This window comes from Sorex araneus, chromosome 2 (assembly GCF_027595985.1).
Source record: "Sorex araneus isolate mSorAra2 chromosome 2, mSorAra2.pri, whole genome shotgun sequence".
NCBI lineage: Eukaryota > Metazoa > Chordata > Mammalia > Eulipotyphla > Soricidae > Sorex > Sorex araneus.
In genome coordinates this window covers 261,564,830-261,589,858 of record NC_073303.1, presented here as the reverse complement: position 1 = coordinate 261,589,858, position 25,029 = coordinate 261,564,830, and the positions used below count along the sequence as shown (strand labels likewise).

The 25,029-nt window shown below is 51.5% G+C and overlaps 2 protein-coding genes across 4 annotated transcripts in view; both read right to left on the bottom strand.

Annotated features, from left to right (window-relative positions):
* Window positions 1–1,110: 1,110 nt before the first annotated feature.
* Window positions 1,111–7,514, bottom strand: BNIP1 (BCL2 interacting protein 1). The gene is made up of 6 exons (XM_055127106.1): window positions 7,391–7,514; window positions 6,599–6,691; window positions 6,116–6,207; window positions 5,378–5,479; window positions 4,642–4,760; window positions 1,111–1,615 (listed from the first exon to the last, which is right to left on the bottom strand). The coding sequence occupies exons 1-6, from the start codon at window positions 7,472–7,474 to the stop codon at window positions 1,419–1,421; spliced, it is 687 nt and encodes a 228-aa protein (XP_054983081.1). The 5' UTR covers window positions 7,475–7,514; the 3' UTR covers window positions 1,111–1,418.
* A 2,053-nt stretch (window positions 7,515–9,567) lies between these two features.
* CREBRF (CREB3 regulatory factor) overlaps window positions 9,568–25,029 on the bottom strand; it is a 58,805-nt gene continuing 43,343 nt past the window's right edge. For 2 of the 3 annotated variants that reach the window (XM_055125018.1, XM_055125019.1), the window contains 2 exons: window positions 21,456–21,578; window positions 9,568–15,142 (listed from right to left, as the gene is read on the bottom strand). In XM_055125018.1, the coding sequence (XP_054980993.1) occupies window positions 15,027–15,142; window positions 21,456–21,578 (239 nt within the window). In that variant the 3' untranslated portion in view covers window positions 9,568–15,026. Of the gene's footprint in view, window positions 15,143–21,453; window positions 21,579–25,029 lie in introns of those variants that run through there. The other variant, XM_055125020.1, reaches the window with a different exon arrangement.

The following is a 25,029-nucleotide window of genomic DNA, read 5'->3' as shown; positions in this document are numbered from 1 at the left end:
CTAGAAATAACGCCCAGTGGTGCAGTTTGCACCGAGCATCCCAGCGCTGTTTATGGCCACCAATAAGAAGTGCACGCGCTCCTCTCTCTCTCCCTCCCTCCGTTTCTCTCTCTTCTCCCTCCCCTCTCCTCCCTCCTTCCCTGTCTCTGGCTGAAGCTTCTGAACTAGCCCGCTGGTGGGGGGCGCAGCCGGTCTGCCAGCCTCCCCGGCCTTGGTCCCGTGCCCACTGCCACTTATCACCAACACCGCAACTCCTGATACCTGCTGTGCCAACAGACCTCAACACATTTCCATGACCCGCCGCCTTCCAACAGCCCAGGGTCCAGGGGTGCAGAGCCGCAGCTCCCCGGGGGCCTGCGAGGAAGGCTCATGGGCAGCTCTGCGTTCTTGGGGTCTCAGCTGAACTCTTGGCTTTGCAGGAGGAGGAACAGGGCCTGGGAGGTGTGAGACGCCAGGCCCTGGGCCGCGCAGTCGCGAGGGGAAGACCCACAGTCGGGTGGTGGAGGCGGCTCCCGAGGCCGGCTCCTTCCCTCCCTCTGCCTCTGAGCTCCCTGCCCTGGGCTCCCCAGCCCCAGCCTGGCCGCCCTGGCGCAGGCCCAGCCCTGCCGTGGCTTATCGCTGGCTTCGCTCCCCGGGTTATATTTAGCTCAGGACCACAGTGAGGGAGGCAGGGGCGGGCAAGCCGGGTGGCAGCAGCAGGAAAGCGAGGCTGTGTGCCCCCCCTTCCGGGGCCTGCAGAGTCCCGCTCTCGCTCCTGGGGGGCTACTGCCCCCTGCCCCCCCCGCCGTGCTTTGTGGGTGTCTGCAGGTTGTGTAAGAAGCCGTGTGGCCATTGCTCTGGGGTCCCTTTCACAATGAGCGAAATCAGCCAGCTGAGTCCTGAGTCCGGGAGCGGGTCTACAGTCCCATCCAGAAGCTGGCAAGAGGCACACCAGTTCCCAGGGAACGATCCAACACGCTCATCCCGGGACAGCCAGGGCTCAACCCCTTGGTTCAACCCTAGTAGCACAACCCCTGCTGAGCACCGCTGGGGTGGCCCTGGCAGGCCGAGCTGGGCCCGAGCACCGGAGCGTCCAGCCTCGCTGACTCAGTGCTGCCAGAACAACGGAAATAAATAAATAGTCACATTTATTCAAGGAATGAATACAAGTTTCCAATCAGCTCCCACCCTTCCTGCCACTGCAGCGGGAGAGAAGCCCATATGCCCCAGGGGCGGGTCTGCGGGCCCCCTGGCCGTGGGGGAAGCGCCCACACGCCCCGAGGCGGGCCTGCAGGCATCACAGTTCTCTGTCCTCTGCTGGCCTTTCGCTAGCGGGCCACTGGCAGCCCTGGAGCCTTGTTAGATCCCAACTTCCGAGCACGCAGTGGGCCGCATTCAGGAGCGTGACCCGCTGGACACAGGAGCCGGACACTCTCCTGTCACAAGAAGGGAAAGAGGCGCTTTTTGATGATGTAGAGGACAGTGGCGAGGAAGAGGGCGAGGGCCAGGAAGATGAGCAGCTTGTCCGTCAGCTCCCGGCGATTGTACTTGGTGATGAGCTTCCGTCCCAGCTGGATGGTGCCCGACATGGACTTGAACTCCTCATTGGCATCCAGGATAGTCCGGGAAGAACTGACTGGAACGGGAGAGAGGAGCCTGGCTCAGAGGCGGGGGGTCGGGGCTGGAGCGGCAGCAAGCAGGGGGAGGGTACTGTCCTGCCAGAGGAAGGAGGCCCTGGGTGGCACCCTTGGGCACGGCCCCTCTCTCCCCCTGACTCCAAGCGGTGGGCGGGGGAGCGAGGAAGGGCGCCAAGGAGTGAGCAAACGGAGCTCGAGTTTCCAGAACTTTCCAGGCTGTGAGGTGCCTCTCGCCCCGCCCCCTGCTGCTCGGATCTGCTGTCTGTGGTGCCTGGGAGGGCTCAGGGGCTGATCCCGAGACAGGCTCACATTCGCTGCCCGCCCCGGTCAGACGTGGGGGGAGAGGCCCAGAACAGGCCCAGAACAGGCCGACGTGCCTGCAGAGCGGCAGCCTGAGTGAGCCAGGGAAGCGGCCCCTCCCGATGCCACCCAGGGGCCCGGGCTTCGTGGGAGGCTCTGGAGCAGGGAGGCCGGGACAAGGGAGAGCGCCGCGGCCGTGTGTGGGGGAAGTTTCTGAGACTCGGGGAGGAGCCGTGTGCGGGAGCTGGGGCTGGAGGCCGGGCCCTCGCTGTGCCAGGCGTGTGCTGGCCCCCCTGCAAACGCTGCCAGACTGGTGCCCTGAAACGCCGGGCGCCCATCGCCCGCGGGCACAAGCCACCGAGGGTCCAGCAATGCTGCCTCGGGGCCTCCCGCCGGCCCGGCAGCAAAGCCCACACTGCACGTCCCCACGGTACCGGCGAGACCCACTGCGGAGAGGGGCTGGCCAAGGCCAATCCCTGACACCGCACAGCATCCCCGGGCCCTGCGGAGTGATCCTCGAGGGCGGGGCACTGCGGCCTGTGTCCCCAAGACCAAACCAAGGAAACAGAAACCAAAAACAAACCGTGTCCCTGACGGGACTGTCTCTCTACACTGCGGAGGCAGCCGAGGGCCGGAGGGGCTGAGTTGAGGATCCAACCCAGAGCCCGAGGCGCAAGGCACAGGCCCCACCACTGAGCCAGGGCCCGGGCGGGGGGCGTGGCAGTCCGACCCTGCTCCCGGGTCGGGAGACAGCTTCCCAAGTGAACGTTCCTGAGTTCCTGCGCTAGGACCTGGGGGCGGGGGGGGGGGGGGGGGAGCTGCACCCGGGTTGCCAGGGAGACACAGGGAGGGCGGCAGAGAGCAGCGTGCAGGGCGCTGCGGAGTGGCCCAAACTGAACCGGTCACGTGGGGTCACGGCAAGACTCACACTGGGAACAATCTGCACAGCACACACCGGGCCGGGACCCAAAATACAGAAGGAACCAAATGTCCCGAGAGTCGCGTGAATTTTTTTTTTTTTGGGGGGGGTCACACCTAGTGATGCACAGGAGTTACTCCTGGCTCTGCACTCAAGAATTACTCCTGGCAGTGCTCGGGGAACCATATGGGATTCTGGGAATTGAACCCGGGTTGGCCGCGAACAAGGCAAACGCCCCACCCGCTGTGCTATCGCTCTGGCCCCACTCGTGGAATATTTCTAAGTAGGCAAAATAACTGATAGGCATTTCCCCAAAGGAGGCGCACTGCTGGCCCCAGCAGACACGTGAGACATGCTCAGAATTATTGTTTTTTAGGTTTTTGGACGCACGGGCAGTGCTCAGGTACTCCTGGCCCCACTGCTGCATTAGCGCCCAGCTCCAGGGAAATGCCGGCCCAAACTGTCACGGCACCACCTCACACCCAGGCCCCGTGCGCAGACAGCAGGAGGAACGAGGCCTGAGGGTGGCGCAGGGGCTGGAGGGCCTGTGGGCAGGTGCAGGCTCGCGTGGGACTCCAGCCCGGCTCCCCGAAGGGCGAGCACGGAGCCACCCGCCCACAGGCTGTGTGCCCCTACACAAACAGGAGGCGCACCTGGAGGGCCACGGTCCCGCAGGGCCGGCACTGCTGACTCACGTCAGCCTCAGCGCCACTTCCCGCCCTTAGGTTCTCAGCCACCAGACCGAGGATCCCACCCAGGTGCCACGCGAGGAGCCCCTCAAAGACCGCGGCCACCAGACCCAGCCATGCAGAAGGGCAAGCCCGGGCCGGGACGCAGACTGCGGGAGGTCCTGCCCTGTGCACGGCCACCCCACACCCGACCCCGGCACGCCACAGGGCCCCTGGGGCCCAGCAGGACGGGTCCCCCAGCTCAGAGTCAGGAGTCAGCCCTGAGCACCACCGGGTGGGGCCCCAAGCCCAAAAACCAAAAGCGAAAAAGAGACTCGGGCCTCCGGGGAGTCCAACGCCGCCCTGAGCTCGGTGCGGAGAGAGGCTGGGCAGTGAGAGGCCGGGCGGAGAGAGGCCGGGCAGAGAGAGGCCGGGCGCGGGAGGGGGCGCCAGGTGTGTCGTGCAGGTGCGGAACTGAACCGCTGAAGAGAACAACCGGCAAGGACCAACAGCAGCTGCGGGCCTCGGCAAGACTTGGGGGTCGCCAGCGAGAGGGAGGGGTGTCTCCACGGGGGAGAGGGCTGAATCCTTGCTGGTAGATGCACGGAGCCCTAAGCACCCACAGTTCCCCACACTATCTCCTAGGAGCCCCGGAGTCTTATAAACCAACGGAAATCAATAAAGCAAGGAGGGGAGGGGCTAATAAAATATGGGGAGGGTACATCTGGCAGTGCTCGGGGGAGTCCCGGGGGCGGAACCCAGGCAGGTGCTTCCCGGCTGTATGTCGCTCCAGCCCAAACAACATTCTTCCACAGGAACCGGGCGGGAGCGCTGAGGGCCCGCCGACCAGCTGGGCAGAGGCTGATGACCTCCAGCAACCTGTCCTGGGGCTCAGCCCTGGTGCCGGTGCTCACAGCCGAGCGGCCAGGGTTGCTGCCCCCCGCAGCCCCCGGGACAGTGCGTGGACGGGCAGGGGCTGCAGGGAGAGACGGCCCAGGACAAGTAGAAAAACCAAACAGAGAAGAGGAGCAGCCACCACACGCCGGGTCCGACAGGCCGTCGCAGAACCGGGCCTGCAGAGGCCCAGAGGGGTGGGGCAGAGGGGCCGCAGGGGAGGGGTGGGCGGGCGCGGCGTTACCCAGGGACTGCACGGCCTCCTCGCTCTGCTGCACCTGCTGCGCCATCATCCTGCTGATGCCCATGAGGCTCTCGGTGATGGCGCTCGATGCCTGCGCCAGGCTCTCCTTGGTGGTCTTCCTGCGGGGCAGGGGGAGGGGACGTCAGCAGGGGGAGGCCCCTGGTACCACGGCACCACCAGTGCCCGTCCGGGCAGGCTGAGACGGCGCCTGGTGAGGAATGTTCCAGATCCCCAGGCCCCCGCAAAGGCCTTCTGAGTTACGTGGGAGCAGGGGCCGGGGCCTCAGCAATGTCAGTGCTGGGCACCAGCGCTCTCAGCCGGGGATCTCTGAGGAAAGATGCCAGATGCGGCCAAGGCGCTCACCGGCTGCACACGGGAGCGGGAGCGGGGGACGTGTGACCAGAGGCTCAGAGTCCCCGGGGAGACGGGAAGCCTCTGGCCATCTCCCAGCTGGGGAAGTAAAGAGCAGCGAAGGACACGCCATTTTTCTGTTGCTGCCTAACCCAGCAGTGCTCGGGGATCACTCCTGGCGGAGTGTGGACACTGCGGGGTGCTAGGGATTGAACCCGGTCAGCCGCACGCAAGGCCTGTGCCTCTCCAGCCCCCGGAGCTGGCCCGTGAGGCCCGACTCCCACCTTCGCAGGGCGAGGGAGGGTACATTTCCTTCACAGCGAGAAACTTTCCCTGTGGGACACTAGACACCAACAGGGGGCGGGGATGCGAGGGAGGCCAGTACCTTTGCCGCAGGGGGTCCCCGCCCTGCAGCAGCTGCGCCTTCTCCAGGTTGTCGATGGCCAGTTTGCAGGTGAGGTTGGCTTTCCGCCAGGACGTCTGGTTGCTGAAGCGGGAGAAGGCGGGTGAACACTGCTGACGCCCTGCCCCCCGCAGGGAGCTCGACTCACCCTAGTTCTGCCTTCCGGCCAGGCGTGATGGATGCAAGGCACTCCGACTGCCCAGAAACCGTTCCAGTGCAAACCCTCTCCTCCACACCTCCCACACCCCCGTGGTCCTCACCAGCGGCCCTCCCCCCCTCCACATCCCAGGGGGCCAAAGGGGGCCATGACCAAAGTCACTGACTTGGGGGTGACAAACTCCCCCCTTTTTAAAGTTTTTTTTGTTTTGGGCCATACTTGTAAGTGCTCAGGGCTTGTTCCTGGCTTGTGCTCAGTGATATCTCCTGGTGGGGGCCAGGGGGCCACAGATGGGGCTGAAGGTGGGCACTGGGTGGGCCGCCTGCAAGGCAAGAGCCCTACCCACTGTCCTAGTTCTCTGGCTCCCCCGCTGTTGAGCCCTTAAGCCAGTCCCTTAATAGCAACGACCCGCTGGGATCCCAAGGCAACTCCCCAGCACAGCTCCGCCGTGTCCCCTGAGGATTACTGACCCAGAGGGAAGCTGGCACCTCTGTCCAAGAGACACGTGAGGAAGGACAGACAGGGTTTGGGGCAGTCCCGGAAGCGGGGAACCCAGCCCCTACCTGAGCATCTGCTTTTTGTGATTCTCCACTTCCTGGAGCAGAACTTGCTTCTCTGACTCTCTGTCCTGCTCTCGGGCCGACTGTTCAAGCTCCTTGAAGGAAAAGCGTCTCTGTTAAAGGACGTCCAGTGCTTCCACCCGACTGTGCTCTGGGATCATTCCCGGCAGGGCTTAGGGGACCAAATGTGACCAAAAGCAGAGTCTTCGCACCCCTGCAGCAAGCAGCAGCCTCAGAACCCGCCCAGGACAGGCTGGTCCCTGGTTCCCCCGCCTGGCACAGCAGCAGGTGCCCCTTTGGCAGACGCTCCTCCTTGCTCCACCGTCTCCCGAGGCAGCAGAGAGCACAGTGCCCCAGAGGAGCACGGCATCTCCGGAGGCAGCAGAGATTTCGAGGCCAGGCGCCCGGGACGAGAGCGTCCCCTGCCCAGGGGCAGTCCAGCTGGCCTGGAACCCTGCTGCCCCTTGGCAGCCTCCGGCCCCTCACCTGGATCCTGCGGCGCAGCTGCTGGAACTTCTCTTTCACCTTTGTGTTGAGCTCGGTCAGCGCGCTCAGGGGCCCCGAACAGTCGCGGATATCCTAGGGGGCAGGGCAGAGATGGGGGCTCAGCTCGAGGCCGGGGGCCGGGGGCCGGGAGCCGGGATCTCGCCCCTGGCGCGTGGCTGTCCGGCAAGATCGGGGCGTCGGGGGAGGACACCGGAACTCTGGGTCGCCAGGACGCTGGACTTTCCCGGCCCGACAGTTTCCCCAAACGGCCCGGCACAACCCACGACACTTCCCGGCGAGCGAAGGGAGAGGGTCTGTTTCTCTTTATTCGGCTTGGGGGCCACACCCAGCGGTGCTCAGGGGCCACGCTCGGCTCTGCACTCAGGAATTACCCGCGGTATGCTCAGGGGACCCCCCGGGACGCCAGGGACAGGACCCCGGGTGGGCTGCGCGCACGGAGAGCGCCCTCCCCGCCGCACCGCTGCTCCGGGCCGCCGGGGCGGGCTCCAGAACCGGCTTCCGGGACCAGAGACGGCACGGCGGCGACGGCGCTGGCCTCGAGCCTCAGCGGGCCGGCCTCCAGAGCAGCGCCAGGATGCGCCCACCCGCCCTCCTCCCTCGCCCCTGCCGAAGGAAGGCGTGTCCAGCGCCGCGAACGCCCGGCGGCAGGGTTCGGAGGGGCTCGGACGGGGCAGCCGCTCCCCGGCCGCGCGGAGGCGCCTCCGGAGCCGGCGGGCACGGCCAGGGCGGCGGGCGCGCGGGGGCAGGACCCGGGCCCGGGCGGGCGCGTACCTGGATGAGCGCCTTCACCTCCAGGTCGAACTTCACGATCTCTTGGTTGCAGATTCGGACGTGGACGTCCTGGGCGGCCGCCATGTTGGAGCGCCGGCTACGGGCCGCGGCGGGGGCCAAGTGCAAACGCGTTTCGGCGCCTTCCGGGGGCAGCGCCCCCTAGAGGCCAGCGGAGAGGAGCGCGGCGGCGCCTCGGCGAGGAACCCCCCGCCCCCTTCCCCCCACCTCCCCACCTTCCCCCATGAGCCATTCTAGTAATAACATACTTCTCCCCCGACCACGGGGGGAGAGTGGAGAGGAAGAATCAGTTGGGATGTCTTCAGAAAGTGGAATTAACTGTTTCCATTTATTTTTTTCTTTTTGGGTCACACCTGGCGATGCACAGGGGTTACTCCTGGCTCTGCACTCAGGAATTACTCCTGGCGGTGCTCAGGGGACCATATGGGATGCTGGGATTTGAACCTGGATCGGCCGCGTACAAGGCAAACACCCTCCCCGCTGTGCTATCGCTCCAGTCCCTGTTCCCTCTTCTAAAATGCTTTCCCCTTCAGGTCCCACCCTGTTTACCCGAGCAAGTTGGACTAGGAGGCTCCAACTGCCAAACTCCATTTGTCTCTTAATCCTCATGTCCACCCCTGAAAGAGGCAATAATGCAGTTTTGGTTTCTGGGGTTTTGGACCAGGCCAACCCGACTCTGTGAACTGGACATGGTCACCCACCCTCAGGGGATTACTGAAAGCATCAGCCAAGTTCCCTGCCTGGAAAGCACCCAACAAGCACTTACTCGATGCCTGGCTTCTAGAGCTTTCTAACTCGTTCTTACTAGTTTGAACCTTCGTAAGATATTAAACGAAGTCATTTCCTAATTAATCCTTTCTTTTACAGCATAGTCTTGGTCAGCCAGACTACTGAATGACCTGCCTAGCTGGTGCTAACCTGAGCTGGTCCCGCTCCTTCAGGCCCATACTGACCTGGCCAGGAGAGGCTCTTGTGAGGAGTGCGTACATCCTGCAGCAGCAGTCCACGCGTGGCCGTATCCACGCTGCTTCCGGGCAGCTGCAGTGTCAGGCAAAAGGTGCGAAAGGAGCTTCTCTTCAGAGGTCCCGGGTGTCACAGAGACCAACCCGTGACTTCTCTAACTCACCTCACTGGATGTGGCACCTGCGTGCTTGCAGACACGTGGGCAGTCGTGCCCAGAGCGCATGCATAGCTCTTCCGAGGTCCTGCAATCCTAGGCACAGCCGCCTCCCTCCACCCCGAGAGGACTATGTTCCTGGAAGACCCCGATCTCCCAGGGTGAGGCTTGGCAGCACAGGTACAGCCACCTCATTGGCGGAAGCACCACACTGCTTCCGAGCTGTTCACCTGTGTCCCCTGACAGACCTGGCTTGGACGCCTGCTTATAGTTACTCCGTAAGTGGGGCCGGAGCTGTAGCACGGTGGGGAGGACATTTGCCTTGCACTCAGCTCACCCAAGATCACCTCAGCATCCCATTTGCCCCTCTGAGTACCGCCAGGATAATACCTGAGAGCAGAGCCAGGAGTAACTCCTAAACATTGCCAGGTGTGACTCAAAAAGACCAAAGAAAAAATAAAATAAAGTAGTTACTCCTTAAGTACAAATGGCTGAGTTGGATGAACTCCAAATACCTTACTTCCCTCACACAGACCAACTGCATGGAGAAACAGAGGAGAGATAAGTAGAAACAAAATTATGCTCTGCATTATGAAAAATGTTTCAACAAATAACTACCTAATAGCTAACTGTATCACTGTAGCACTGTCGTCCGGTTGCTCATCCATTTGCTCCAGCGAGCACCAGTAACGTCTCCATTGTGAGACTTGGTGTTACTGTTTTTGGCATATCGAATACTCCACGGGTAGCCTGCCAGGCTCTGCTGTGCGGGCGGGATACTCTTGGTAGCTCGCCGGGCTCTCCGAGAGGGACGGAGGAATCGAACCCGGGTCAGCTGCACGCAAGGCAAACGCCCTACCCACTGTGCTATCGATCCAGCCCAAATGTGACTACAATATTAAAAATTCAGTCCAAAGCATTAAAAAAATCACTAGTTTGGAATTCCTTTGCAGTGGGCTATGCTGAAGAGAACATATGTGGATGGTACCTCTGTAAACCACAGAGAAAGGGAAGGCAAAAAACACAAGGCAAACAATTCAAAACCTTTTCATTTTTTTATTTTAAATTACAAAGGATGTTGCATACACTGATGAATCTGTATCTGACTAGAAGTGCTGAGCGGTTGGAAGGTGACAGAAAACAAAGGCAACATCTGATTTGCCTTTTCTTCTGAAAAGAAAACTGCACAACTATTAACCAACATTTAATAGAATAATTTTTAAACAGCTCATGCGTCAACAAGATAGAATTCGTTCTAGACAAAAGACAAGACTGAATCCAATAAAAGGGCTCATAGCTCCAGTATGGGGAGGGAACAAAACTACAGAATATTTATGATAGATTACAAACAGGATCCTACGCAACTATGCAAACGAAGCTGTGACATTGTGTGAACAGATGCTTTGAATTCTTGCCCTTCTGCTCTTTTCACTTCTTACGTGTGGTCAGCTCTGGGGTTTAACCACAAGAGCTGAGTTACAGGATGAACTGGAGGAAACAAATGTTAAAAAAAAGCAGGCAGTGGAATACAGTGTCATAAAAATGTGGTGGAAAGGCAGATACAGCGCACGCGCGCGCGCACACACACACACACACACACACACAGACTTCTATTATTTGGTTCTGAAAATAAAAAGCCCCAGAGTGGCAGGCAAGACAGTATCAGTGCCGCTGCATGCCACCCCGGATTGAATGGACGACACCACTGTTTCCACGGCTGAGAAAGAGGCCAACCGGGCCCCCCCAAACTAACTTGGCACACTGAAACACCCAACTCTCGGGTTCTCACCAGCCGCCAAGTCTTCAATCCAAAGAGTAGTTTTAAGGTTCTGTTCCCCTCTGACTACCCCCAAATCTCTCTTTCCTAAACAAAGGTGGCAATTTGGCAAAATTCAGTTCTGTGATGAAATTTCTGCCATTTTAGTCAATTTACTGGCACGAGGATCATGCTTCAACACATAATCCCACCTGCCTATGAGGTGTGAAACTCTCAGTAGTACATTTTTATCATCTTTCCTCACGTGCTTATATTCCTAAAACGAAACAACCATTCCTACAGTTGACATTCACTGTTACATCCCAATTTGTTTGAGATATTAAAAAAACATGGAGTCATCTTCTCATAATGCCCTTATTAAGATTACAAAGATTACAAAAGAATCCACAAGTATTACGGCACTGTGTGAGACTGATATATCATGATCCAAGGGAAGAACAAGACTGCAGGACTGTGCGAAGTTGTGGAAGTGGCCTCAGTTCCATGGGAAACGGTATTCCACAACAGACTTCACTAGAAGAACAGCTGAAACCTCTTAACACTGAAAGAAGGATTCAATGCATTCCCAAAATTCAAGTTTCAAGATTCGGAGAGATGCTAACATTCTGTTACATAACTAACTAGAAAATACTTAAACAGAATTTTAGAAAGACTCTATAAAGAGAGGGAACATAAATTTTTGTCAGTTCCTGCTGAAGGCAACTTGAATTCATTTCTTAGAAAGGTAACTGAATCTTAGCAGCTAAAATAATCTTAAACATATGGAATTAAAAAAAAGCACATCCATTCTTGACGTTTTGGTGAATAAACTAACAGCTTTATTAATGAAGGCAAACATCAGATAATTGTATGAATATTATATATAAAAAAGAAATCCAAACAGCATTGTATTTCAAAAGTACTATACTTCTGTTTCTTTTAAAGAGACTTGTCATCTGTTTTATAAAACAAACAAAATGGGTACTGTTCTCCTAAAAAATCCTGGAAAAACGAAATAGTCAATTTCAAACACATGAAACGAACACACCTTTCTTTAAATGCGGACCATTGCTAGGAGCAAATAAAGTCAAGCATCAGAAAGAAGATGTATGCTGAGTGCAGAAACGGGGGCGGGGCGGAGTGAAGTTCTGTTCTTCCTCCCCCTTCTAGGCAAAGACCACTCAAAACTGGTCTTCCATACAAATATAAAATATCTCTAAAGAGGGGGAATTGGAAACCATACCCATCTGAAATCCTTCATGATGGTTTTATAATAGCTTTGATTCTCTTACCAAAAAGGTCAAAAGTGAAAGATTTAGGAAGTGGAAGGGAATGAAGACGTCTTGTTTTAAATGTACAAGTAAGGCACAATATAAAGCCACATCATAATCTGTCATGAAGGATATAGGGAAGGACAAGAATCATACATGGTACAGTAGAACAAAGCAATCATATTGACTGAGAAAGTGTGGCACCCAATTCAAAACTCAGACACGATTTTAACAGGAACAACTGGACAGCATGCTTTCATATGGAGACAAACGCGATAAAGAATCCAGTGTGTCTGAAACGAGGAAGAACTTTTTTGTCTCTTTTTTATTTTTCTTTTTTGTCATAGTAGTACTAGGGTCAAAGTTTATAATTGTTTTTGGAACAAGGGGTTTAACTGAGGTGAATTCACAATGCCTTCACTTTAAGTAATATTCTGGACTTCATTATGAGCCATCTGTGTACCATGGATGAACACAGAGAACTTTGAGAGAATTCTTCCCTAATGATTTTCACCCACAAATACATGCCACAATTTTTTACAAACAGAACATGTACACTTGTTGGGGTTTGTCCGATATCCGTATAAGATCTGCTTGTGTGCTACACAACACGTATACGTTTTCATGACAACAGAGGAAGCAGATTATTACTGGCATTAAAGTACAACCACTTCTAGACGGTTTCGAAATGCCACAGAGTCCCCTGGTTAAAATGTAAAGCTGCACAGCTTGCCTGCATCATCTGTGTGACAAAGTTAAACAGCAAGAGGATTTCACTTGCACTCTACATTTTACTGCCAGGGTTTATTTAGATCAAGTATCGCTGCAGCATTCTCACCAGCCCAGATTTAGCAGCAAATGGCAGGAATCATATAAAATGCTTGTTTTTTTTTTTTTAACAAAGTGCTTTTCTAAGATATACATACATATATAAATAGGTACAAAATAAAGTGTCAACATTAAAAAGCTCAACTATTTAAAAGCTTTTAACTATTTAACTTAAGTAGTACATATAAAACACTGAAATGCAAGGATATGGAATCTACTAAACAGATTCAAAGTCTTATATTTTGAAATGCAAGACCAAAAAATCAAATTCTGGTTTGCAGACAGGAAAAAAGTTATCAAAAACCAGAATTTCTAACAGAGCAGCTACAAAGGGGCAATTTTATAAATCTCATCAGCTGAATCTATCATAAAGTGATTTTCACCTGACTGCAAAACTGCCGTTATTTAGGGATTTGTTTCCGTTTACCAGACACACCCTGTCAAGCCTTCATCCACCCCAAGTTGGAAACCTGTGCTTTGCCTTCCCCAGCCGAGTGGGAACAGCTTTCCACAACGCACTGGCCTTCCACTAACCCTTCCCGTCGAGCTGACGGGCCTCCAGAGGGAAAGCAAGACCCCTCCGTCTCTCCACGCACACAGGCAGCCCTAGTGCACTAGGGTTCAGCTACGATGTTAAGACAACCCTTCCCTAGTTTCTGTCCCATGATGTCAGAGAAGCAGACCAGCCACATCGTCGAGTCTTCACTGTGTTTCAGAATGAAGCTTTAGAAGCTCTACAAGCCCTAAGCGACACAGGGAAGGAGCGGGGCGGGAACGTGAAGGAAGGGAGCGCACTCCGGAGACAGACAAAGGAAAAGACTGGGCTCTCCGAGGGGAAGGGAGAGAGAGTCGGAGAGGCAGATACCTTCCCAGCAGCTCAAGTTGGAAGTTTTTGGTTTTTTCACTTCTGGCTAGACAGGACTTTTCTCTCCTAATTGTTTCTTAACTTAAGCCAACAGTTTTCAGAGTTCAAAATACAGGATTTGAGAACAGTAAGGGAGACAGGATGAAGAGTCTGTGAGGAAGGTTTGTAACGCTGCCGTGACGCAAGATACTTCTCATCAAGAGGTAAAGCTTTAACACAGTTAAAACACTGGCTAGTGAAGCCGCTGCGTGGGAGCCAAAAGAGCACCTCAAACTAAATGTTAATATTTTTCGGTTCTAGAAACTATAGAAGTCACGTGTAAGTCTGAAGAAGCTCGTTTGAAAATACCTGTACAAAAATATAAAAATCTATAAATTGTTTTAAGCTTGTGTTGATCTTCGAAAATATTACATGCACGATAATACGTCAATTGGAAAAGTGGCAACTAAAGAATTAGATAATTTTTAGCTTTTTTCCTTTCTTTACATATATATATATACATAATACAATAAAAATAATCTGTATTTTGGTTGTTTGGAGGACGCACACTACATTAAACTAAATAAACTTTTAAAATTTTCAAGGTCAAAAACTATTTTACCAATAGCTTACTAAAATGAAATATATTAAAATTTCCTACAATATGTGCAGAAATAAAAGGGCTTACAGACACCTAAACGGCCACCAAGTTATCTACTATGGAAGCAAACTAGAGGAACAGCAAAATAATATTGTATGTGTGGATGCTCCTTCTGTAGATAATTGGACCCAAACAGAAATAAAATTCACAGTTCAGTAAGATCCCTAACCCTGACCTTTCCTCTGTTTTCTCCTTTTGTTTCATACATTCATACAGTATCATGTAAGCTGTGCAAAACTTTACTTAGACTGGCAGTTTGCCATATCAGTTGCATTTGTCTTTGGTACAAAAAATAAAACAATCACAATAATGTGCAAGTATTTGTCTTCTTCCGGTCAAATACCGAAACAGGAGTTTTCTAGAGCCATCTTTTTTTGTTGTTTTTTGTTTTGTTTTTTATACAATACACAGACTCTGTGGCATGTATCTACATTTCAACATAGTTCTATATACATTCAAAAAATTTGAAAAAGAGTTGGAACAAAAAAACATTTAAACCCCGTAATTTTTCCATCAATATATCTTGTTTTTCCTCATTAGGGTTTTCATCATACAAAATATTACCAGTTTTTATAGTTTTCCCCAAAATACAAGGCACAAAGAATATGCTTTTTTTTCTTACTTGCACAGACATTACATATATATTTTATATGTATTTATATATACCATATTGAGCTCGGAAAATGAACATCTAATATGGCACATGGACATGAGTGCTGGGTTGTGCCCTGTACAAGTGAGATTAATGGTTGTGGAAAATTAGAACAAAAAGCAGTAATTCTAAAAACAATCTAAAATGACTGTTTAAAAAATGCTTCCTCAATTCTGTGTGTGTGGTTCAGAGCATAAACCTCCCCCAGTATTTGGCATTAGTGACTGTCTGCCCTGGCCCAAATGTTTTGCTCTACACGTTTCCTGAAGCCACCGGTTCCCATTCTGATTCCAGCAGCCCTTTCTAAGCGAGGTTTATGCTCTGAGAATGCGATAATCAAGTATTTTGGACCATGCTCCACTTATGCTACTTAGTTCTTAAAACAATGTAACCTAATTGTAAATGTTTACATAATGCTAAACCGACATGCAGAACAGAATGGAAATTTACAGTGACCAACTGGAGAACAGACCGCTCGGCCGGGTCCAGTTACACTTTGGAGCTGGGCATCCTCAGCCCCACCAGGCCCCCGGTGGGGTTGCCCTCCGCCGTCTTCTCCAACACCTGGTTCACGAACTCTGAGGTTTGCCCGGCCACTGGGAGACCTGGGGAGAAGCAAAGGCACTCAGAGACCGAAGTGAGAGAGTGTCTGAGGGCGGCCGCTGGGGGGAGAGGTAGAAATAGTTTACAGGAAACGCAGCAGCCTGTAATTCAGACGAGATACAAAGGAGGGCGGCCCTTCCCAACTCCAGCCCCGGAACTGCACAGGGGACCTGAGCACTGCCAGGCGGGACCCCGGGCAGTCGGCAGTAAGGCCTGAGCTCAGCTGGGTGTGACCCCAAAGCCCAAACAAATTAAAAAGAAATAAAAGAAGGGCTGGAGAGCTAGTATAGTGGGCAGGGCATTTGCCTTGCATGTGGCCAATCTGGGTTCGATTCCCTGAACCCCAAAGGGCCCCTGGGCCTGGACAGGAGCTGTGCACACCTTTGGGTGTGGCCTGTGACATACCAAAAGGAAAGAAAAGAAAAAAAAAGATCACAATAGAAATAAGAAATGAAAATGCAGCATTGTCACTGATACAAAATAATTAAAACAGGCAATTTTAATAAATTTATGGCCTGGAGGAAATGAACATATATATATTTTTTGCTTTTTGGGTCACACCCGGCGATGCACAGGGGTTACTCCTGGCTCTGCACTCAGGAATTACCCCTGGCGGTGCTCAGGGGACCATATGGGATGCTGGCATTCGAACCCGGGTCGGCTTCGTGCAAGGCAAACGCCCTCCCTGCTGTACTATCACTCTAGCCCCAGAAATGAATAATATCTTTTGAAATATATTCAGCATTGAAACCAAGTTCAGAAGAGTTATCTTCTCTTTTATTTTATTTTTTAGGTTTTTGGGGTCACCCCTGCCAGTATCAAGGGGTTGCTCCCAGCTCTGCACGCAGGAATTACTCCTGGAATGCTCGGAGCCTGGGATGATGGGGATCAAACCCAGGTCAGCTACATGTCCACGGCCAAAGTCCTACCCACCGTACTACCATACTATCCTCCAGCCCCTCTATTGTGTGTGTGTGTGTGTGTGTGTGTGTGTGTGTGTGTGTGTGTGTGTTTTGGGGCTCCATCCGGCCATACTTGGCTCTGTGCTCAAGGATCCCTCCTGGCGGGAGTTTGGGCACCAAATACATGCTGGGAATTGAACCCCGCCAACTGCACGCAAGGCCAATGCCTCGCCCACTTACCCACTGTACTCTCTCTCCAGCCCCCAGAAGAGGTTTTGTTTTTGGGGGGCCACACCCAGCAGTGCTTGGAGGGCCATACGCAGTGCTGAGATTTGAACCAGGGCCCACCAAGGGTAAGGCAAGAGCCGTAGTCCCTGCACAATCTCCCCAGCCTCTGGGTCAGAGAGTTCAAGAGTACCCTACCAAACCTTTAAGGGGAAAAAACCCTCCCAACATATTTGAAGTGCTCCAGATGGTGATTCTGGGAAGATACCTGTATGGCACCAGAGATCTTAATTCTTGAGTCCCCCACAAAAACTGTGATGAAAAGAGCAAAATCAAATCACAAATCCCCCAAATTAAGGAGGGCGGGGAAATCTATTGCAAGTAGAAAGGTGTGCATGCCATTAAACAAACGTTACCAGTATTAGCTCAGCACGAGTCAACAGGAAGTAATGGACCTTCGAAAAAAGAAGTGTAAAGAGCCAGCAGGCTGCTCACCGGGCCCCAGAGCCAGCCGGGGAAGCCTGGGGCTTGGAGCTCTGTCCAGCCCAGGGGAGTCTGACGGATGTGCAGGCCAGCGCGGCCCAGCCTTGGGGAAGTCAAAAAAAGCAACCAGCGGGCGTCCTCTTGCAGCAGGGGTTCCAGCATTGATGAGAATCAAAATTAAGCAAGACGAGGACCAAAAAACCCCAACCAGGACAACAAATAACAATGACTGTGCAGGTTAAACAGGGCAGCATCGCGTTCAAGAAACCTCAGGAGTGGGCTGGAGCGATAGCACAGCGGGTAGGACGTTTGTCTTGCACGTGGCCAACCTGAGTTCGATTCCCAGCATCCCATATGGTCTGAGCACTGCCAGGAGTAATTCCTGAGTGCAAAGCCAGGCGTAACCCCTGTGCATCAACAATCGACAGGGGAGGGAGGGAGGGAGGGAGGGAGGGAAGGAAGGAAGGAAGAAGGAAGGAAGGAAGGAAGGAAGGAAGGAAGGAAGGAAGGAAGGAAGGAAGGAAGGAAGAAAGGAAGGAAGAAAGGAAGGAACGAAGGAACCAACCTCAGGAGGTCTGAGCAGAGTCTGGTGAGAGCTGCGCTCCTCTTCCCTAAGTCAGCCGGGGGAGGCGGCAGGAGGCGCCCCATCAAGGCGCCCCTAAAGGGCTTCCCTAGGTCTCTCTGCTTCCCGCCTGTCCCTCACCACCAGTGACCTGAGCCCCTCTCACAGTGCTACTTCTGTGGGGACTGCCCCCAACTCCACAGAGCCAAGCCTGTCTCTCTAGGACAAACTTCCTCTCCTGTGGCCCTTTTTGTGGCCAATATGGTCCCTTGAGCAATGTCAGGAGTGACACCTGAGCACAGAGCAGGAGTAAGCTCTGAGCACTGCCAGATGTGGCCCCAAAGCCAAACCAAAACAAAAAATAATTTTTAAGAAGTTCTCATTGTGGGGCCAGAGCAATATGGCCCCCCGAGCACCACCAAGAGGGATTCCTGAGTGCAGAAGCAGGAGAAACCCAAGTGTGACCCAAAAAGCCAAAAAAAAAGTTATCATAAGGAAAAAATAAGCAACTGAGCATGATGACAGATATTAACCAAGCTTACTGTAGTTATCATTTTCACTGTATAAATAACATTATGTTGTACATCTGAAATGATGCAATGATATTTATAAAAAAAAAAAAAGTAAAGAAAGAAAACTAGGAAATTTATCCTAAACCGAACTTTTTTTCTTTTGGAGGGGGACTTCTAAGTAGTACTTGTGAAACTGAGGGCCACTCCCGCAATACCTGATCTGGCTATGCTTACAGTTTAGTGCTCAGGCCCAGCTAAATTGTGCTGCTCAGGTCCAGCAGTGCTCAGGATCACTGAGGTCACACTGCAGGGTGCTTGGAAGCTACCAAAGCACACGTGGGGGTGCTCAGGAGGCACTGGTGCCAGGTATCAAACTTGGGGTCTCGCATATGCACATTATATACTCAAGTTTCTTAGTTTTAATTTATATATATATATGTCTGTGTGTGTGTGTGTATATATATATATATATTTTTATATATATATATATATATATAGTTTTGCTTGGGGCTGGGGACATAGCACAGGGATCAAGACACCTGCCTTCCGTGCAGCCAACCATGTTTGATTCCCGGCCCTGAATATGGCTCTCCAAGCATGTCCAGGAGTGATTCCTGAGCACGGAACCAGGAGTAAGTTCTGAGCATAGCTCCATGTGGCACAAAAAAATATAAACTCCTGACCACTCACTGTATTGGTGATTTATACAAATATCTATTCTAGTTTTACTTTGCTTCTTTTTTGTTGTTTTTGGCATTTTTGGTTTTGGGGTCACACCCAGTGATGCTCAGGCCTTCCCTTGGTTCTGCACTTGGCAATGACTCCTGGTAATGCCCATGGGACCACACAGGATGTAAGGGATCAAGCCCGGACAGCTGCATGCAAGGCAACTGCTTCCCCATTATACTTCTGCTCCCGCTCCTTCCTCACTGTTTATGTACTTATGTGGGCACTGGAGCAAGGGGAATTTACTTCTCCTACTTCTGCCACTCACTGGGGATATGCCTTGTTCCACTAAATCCTGGGTGGTACCACCCCCTTCACAGAACTGTGGAATTGTGGAAGTGAAACCATTGAACAACCTTAACAACCAGGTTCTGGGCCGCCTTCAAAGACACGCTAACTGTGTATGCATTCCTCAACTCCTCAAAATTTCCTTTTTTCCTGACTCTTAATCTCTGTTGAATCTCTTCTTTGTCCTCTAGCACAAGAGTTGTCAAATTTTGGCCAGCACACTTGCCTGGAACTCAGCTAACTCATGATGGGTCTCCAGGGCCTGGAAGTGTCCCCTGCTAGTGGCAATGATCCCTGAGCTCAAAGCCAGGACAAGAGGTGTCAAATTTCGCTCCCGCCCTTCCCTAGTGGGAAGCTGACCCAGGCTCAAGCCCGGGCGCCACAGCTGTCCCCGGAGCAGGAACCGGCACCACTGGGAGCTGCCCAAGTGCCCCCAACCCAAACTGAAATTTATTTCTGATTTTACTAATGATTCCAAATTGTCCTCTAAATCATTAGCATGTCTCACATTCAATATGAACAAAAAGCGACAAGAGAAACCAAATGAGTAGCCGCACAGACCATGACACACTCAATGCAGAGAAGCTTTCAACATGTTTGCTGAAACACAATCCTTTCTAGTCTGAGATTATTTCTGCAAACAGAGACAGACTGTTGCTGTTCACCACACTCCAGCCAGGCATCCTGATTTCTTCATACCTCTTTACCACCATTTGTTCTTCTTATGTTTCTGTTTGGTCTTTGTCTTCCACTTTTTAGACTACAGGCTTTCTACAAATAGTGACTAAGTTTCTGTTGTTTATTCCTACAGCCCCCAACCCCTGGCAAGTAATAGGCATTGAAGAGAGCTTTGTGGAAGCCAGAGAGACAGTACAGTGGGTAGGGTCCTTCCTTGCATGAGGCCAACCCAGATTTAATCCCTGGCATCCCATGTGGTTCCCTGAGCACTGCGAGGAGTGATTCCTGAGGGCAGAACCAAGGCAGCCCCTGAGCATCACCAGGCCCAAAAACCATAATCCAAAACAAGAAGAGGTTTGTGGAATGAAATAGTAAAGGCAAGTTAGAAGAAGAATTGGCCTTAGCGTAAACAATTCCAATATATTTATAAGATAAAATAGAATAGGGCCAGGAGATGCCTCAAAGTCTAAGGAAACTTTCTCTGCAAACATGAGGCCAAACAGGAGTTTGATGCTTGGTGCCCAGCAGAGCTTGTGTGGATTCCCATCACGCAACAACACCGAGAGAGGAGGAGGGGGAATAAAAGAAAACAAGTCACAATGTTTGTTACTCCAAAATTTAGGTAAGCAACCAATGACTGAAACACAAGCTCTATTTCTTTGAAGTGATTCAATACACAATTGGAATCCTGGAGAAAAACAAGAAGAAAATTCTCAGGTAACTCTCAGTTACTTCAACAACGGAGTATGTAAAAACCAGTTGTTTGTTTTGTTTTTAAATTTGGGGCCATACCTGGACTTATTCCTGGCTCTACGTGAGGGATCACTCCTACTGGGGCTTGGGAAATTATATGTGGTACCAGAGATCGAACCCGCGTCCCCCGCGTGCAAGGTAAGCTTCCCACCACTTTACTATCAGGCCTCAAGAACTGACCTTTCAAAGACAGTTCCAGGCCGGGGGGTAGCTCAAAGACAGTGACTCCAAAGAACCAATGGTGCAGCTGACTGCCTCGTGTAGGTCAGCTGGTGGATGGCTTCATGCTGCCACATCCTTTGGAAGCCAGGAGCTAGAAGGGGATTTGCTACTATGGCGGCTAAACTCACAGGCCTCTCAGGGGTCTTTTTCTATTGTCTATATTAGCCATCTGAAAACTCCCTTTAGAGTAATTCTCTGCCGACTTTTCTTGCCAGTCTCTCTCTTCCTTCACATGCTGTGTAATCTTTCCAGGGATGGAAAACCAAAGAATTAGCTTGTGAGACTCCTGGGAAATGTACTGAGTAAAACAAGTGGCTAAGAATCTCCATTAAAGTATGAACTGGTTTGACAGTTCAGGAATCTTTATTTTCCCATGAAGAAGTTTCTTACGGATGAAAGCAGTTCAGGGCCAGAGATAGTTCAGAGGGTAGGGTGCTTGCCTGGCACGTGGCGAGACTGGGTTTGGTCCCTGGCACGCAATATGGTCCCTGAAGCAAAAGCCAGGAGTAAGCTGTGAGTATTGCCAGGTATGCCCCCACAAAAAAAATTAACCACAAACCCCCAAAACAACAACAAAAAGAATTAAAACAGTTGACTGATGAAGTTTGAATAGCAAACTGTGGTATGAAACAAACATAACATCCGAAAAAGAATTATTTGGGGCTGGAGTGATGGCACGGCAGGTAGGGTCTCTGTCTTGCATACAACTGACCTGGGTTCCATCACTGGTGCCCCATATGGTCCCGAGGAGAGATCCCTAAGTGCAGAGCTAGGGATCCAGGAGGAAGCCCTGGGTGTGACCCTAACCACCCACGCCCTCCCTGCAAAGACAGAATTACTTAGAAAGAAGAGTAATTACAAACATATCACTTGAATTCATCCTTAAAATTATTTTGACGCCCCCTTCACCGAATATCTTCCCGTAGGTGTTACTGCTCGTGAGCCTGCCCAAGACGCTCCTTACCAAGGGTGTCTTTGATGAGGATCTCCAGCTTCTGCCCCATGCTCGGTATTCTCTCCTCCCTTGGGTTCTGTACCCGGTTTATAATCTCTTGCTTGATGGAGTTGATTACAAACAATAAATTATCTGTAAGATACAACAGGACACTTGGAATATGCCACTTACAGGAAGAATTTGCTTTTAATTATGTGGTAACATTCAATTAAAACTAGAGAACGTGCAAGAAAAAACTAAACAAGGGTGTTTATGAATTTCCTTAGCTTAAATATTTAAAGTCAATCTCGAATGACATTTGGTAATACCTTGTGGGTTTCGATGATGTGTGACTAGCCTGCATCTCAGGAGCAACTGGCCTCACTTGTCTTCAGAGCTTTAAGGACTAATGGCAGTTGGGCAGGGAGTGTGGCTCAGTGGTAGAGCACATGCCTTTGTGTGCGAGGCCCTGGGCTTGAGCCCCCAGTACTGAAAATGAAGGGGGGAAGGACTGATGACAGTTCCCTGTACATCGAATCACACCATCTTAATGACTAAACCAAGTACTCTAAAGACGATTTAAAAAACAGGTTTCCACATCTCAGCCACTTTTCAAAAAATGGGGGAGGCTGGGCGGGGAGATAGCTCCAAGAACTAGAGGCCATAGCCCTGGGATCTGCTCCCACCACCAGAACTGGCTCCCAGAACCCTGAGCACTGCTTGGGAGACAGCCCCCCAAAAGTAAACAGGAGGGAAACAAGAGAAGAAATTAATGATAGAGAATACAAACACAGAATAGCCAAAGACAAGTGTTGATTCTCTGAAAAGGGGTCAATTGGCGTTCACTCCTGCTTCCACCCACCTGCAGTGAACCTAATGAACTGCCTACATCTGGAATAAAAGGAGTCATGCTTCAGAATCTACAGCTTTAAAGAATACAAGAGGGGCCAGAACAATAGTACAGTGGAGAGGGCGTTTGCCTCTCATATGGCCGACCAGGGTTTGATCCCTGGCATCCCATATGGTCCCCCATGCACTTCCTGGGGTGATACTTGAGCATTCGAGTCAGGAATAGACCCTGAGCCATCAATAGGTGGGGCCCCAAACCCACAATAAATAAAAAACAAGAAATCCCAGTGTCAGGCTGGGGATGGGCTCAGTGGAAGAACACATGCAGCTTAGATCCCTGACACTCCGAAAAAAGGAGGAAGAAAGGAAGGGGAGAGGGAGACAGAGAGGGAGGGATCGGGAAGGGAGGAAAGGAGGGAGGGAGGGATAGCCAAGGGAGGGAGAAAGGGAAGGAGGTAGAGGGAGAGAGGGAGGAGAAGAGGGAGAAAGGAATGAAGAAAGGAGGGAGAAGGAAGGAAGGGAAGGAGGAGGGGAAAAAGAAAAGAAGAAAAATGACGTCAAATTCCATAATTTAGATGAAATGGATAATTTTTCTTTAACTGCAACTAAAAACTGATAGATGAAATGGAAAACCCAAACTGTACTGTCTTGTCAAGACACTGAATTTACTGAAATATATTTCCAAAGAAACCCGGATGGGGGGGGGCAGGGAGATGACGCCTGCGCAGTGCTGCAAACATGGAGGCCACGGCAGGCCAGAAAGCCAACGCCACCCCCTCCCCAGGCCAGAGGGCCACAGGAGCTGTCTGAGACGGAACCGCCAGACCAAGCAGCACAGGGGTCTGCCGGAGCCCCCGAGGCCTAGGGGGTGTGGCCTACTAAGAGAAAAAAGAAACGAAACAGTGATTTAATGGACAATTCTACTAAGCTTACAATGCAGAAATGAAACAGATCTTTTCCAAAATTTCCCCACCAAGAAGAGGATGGGGCCACGAGATAGCACAGTGCATAGGGCATCGGCCTGGCATCTGACCCCTGGGACCACATACGGTCCCCAAGCGGCCCCAGGAGTGATCTCTAAGCACAGAGTCAGAAGTGAGCCCTGAGAAGCCCGGGTGTGGCCCAACACCCCCCCCCAAGAAGAAAAATTACAGCCCAATTATTTCTGTAAGGGCAGTATAGACCAAATACCAAAATTTGCCGTATGGAAATAAGAAAATCACAGGCCAACATCCCACTTGAATAAAGAAACAAAAATGCTTAAGGAAATATCAGCAATAGAATGCAAGTAGAGCAGTGAATGGAGGACAGGGTGAAAGCCCTAGCCTAGCGCTCGGGGACCCGGGCTCCATCCTCAGCATCTCACACTCCCCTGGAGCCCCGCCAGGAGCGAAACCTAAGCACAGGGTCAGGAGGAGCCCTGAAGCATCTCCAGGCCCAAAACAACAAATAAAAATGCTACAGGAGATCTTTCTGTTTGCTTGGGAGTTGCACTGGGTCGTACTCAGGGCTACTCCTGGCTGTCTTTAGGAGACCACGTGGCACCAGAGAATAAACCCAGGCTGCCCTGTGCAATCAACACATGTGCTCAGCCTTTTGAGCTGCATCTCCAGATCCATGACAATAGAATCTTTCAAAATATTTGCAATAGGGGCTGGAGCAAAAGCACAGTGGGGAGGGCGTTTGCCTTGCACGTGGCCAATCTAGATTCGATTCCCGGCATCCTATATGGTCCCCCGAGCACTGCCAGGAGTAATTCCTGAGTGCAGAGCCAGGAGTAACCACTGAGCATTCCCGGGTATGACCCAAAAAGCAAAAAAAAAAAAAAAAATTATATATATATATACATATATATATATGTATATATATACACAATAGACTATAATATAAAAAGGAAAATAAAAACATAACAAGTTTAATCCAAGATGCAAGTTGGTTTACTAGTCATTTGCCATTTCACAAGTAAACATACACAATATAGCACCCGAGTAAAGGAGAACGGCAACTCGAGTGTTCTGATTAATGCAAAAAATGAAGTGTCTGAACATGCTCAACACCCAGTCCTGCTAAATGCAGCTGAGGAAAGGAGGAGACTCACTAAAGGCGGTCCCTACGACGCCTACACCACCAGCCTTTTCTCCTCCTACTGTCCTTCTGGGTAACACTGGCTGTGCTCGGGGCAACTCCTGACCATCAGGGGGAATGTGGTGCCAGGGGTTCTCCCAGGAGCTTCCCCGGGAAAAACACATGCTCCACGCCCTTGAGCTATCTCCCCATTCCCCAGCAGCATACTTTGCCATGGGAGGCAGGGTGGGGGGGAGACGCAGGGATGTTCATACCCATCAGTGCTTAGGTCTTACAGCTCCTGGCTCTGTGCTCAGGGCTCACTCCTTGTGGGGACAAGGAAGCCATTAGGGTGCTGGGGCCTGAACTCAGTTGGGCATGTACAAGGCAAGTGCCTTACCTGCTCCCAACAGCATCCTGGAAGAAGACAGATTTCCCCAAGATTGCAAACAAGGTCATCGTGACTAAGTCAAGGGGAAAAAACCAAACACAAAATCAGGAAGAAAAACTCATCATCCCAATTTGCAGATGATGAGTGTTTAAGTGAAATCTACATAACTAGTACAAATTCATTCAAGACAGAGTAGCATACAAAATCCATTTCATGGAACAGCAAAAAGTTTGAAAATAAAAATGAATTTTTTTTTTTTTTTTTTTGCTTTTTGGGTTACACCTGGCCATGCACAGGGGT

Coding starts and splice junctions, on each gene's coding strand:
- BNIP1 (XM_055127106.1), bottom strand. CDS start 7,474: ATGGCGGCCGCCCAGGACGTCCACGTCCGAATCTGCAACCAAGAGATC. Junction 6,208..6,598: donor AGCTGCGCCGCAGGATCCAG/GTGAGGGGCCGG, acceptor TTTTCCTTCAAG/GAGCTTGAACAGTCGGCCCG. Junction 4,761..5,377: donor GGGGACCCCCTGCGGCAAAG/GTACTGGCCTCC, acceptor CCTGCCCCGCAG/GAAGACCACCAAGGAGAGCC.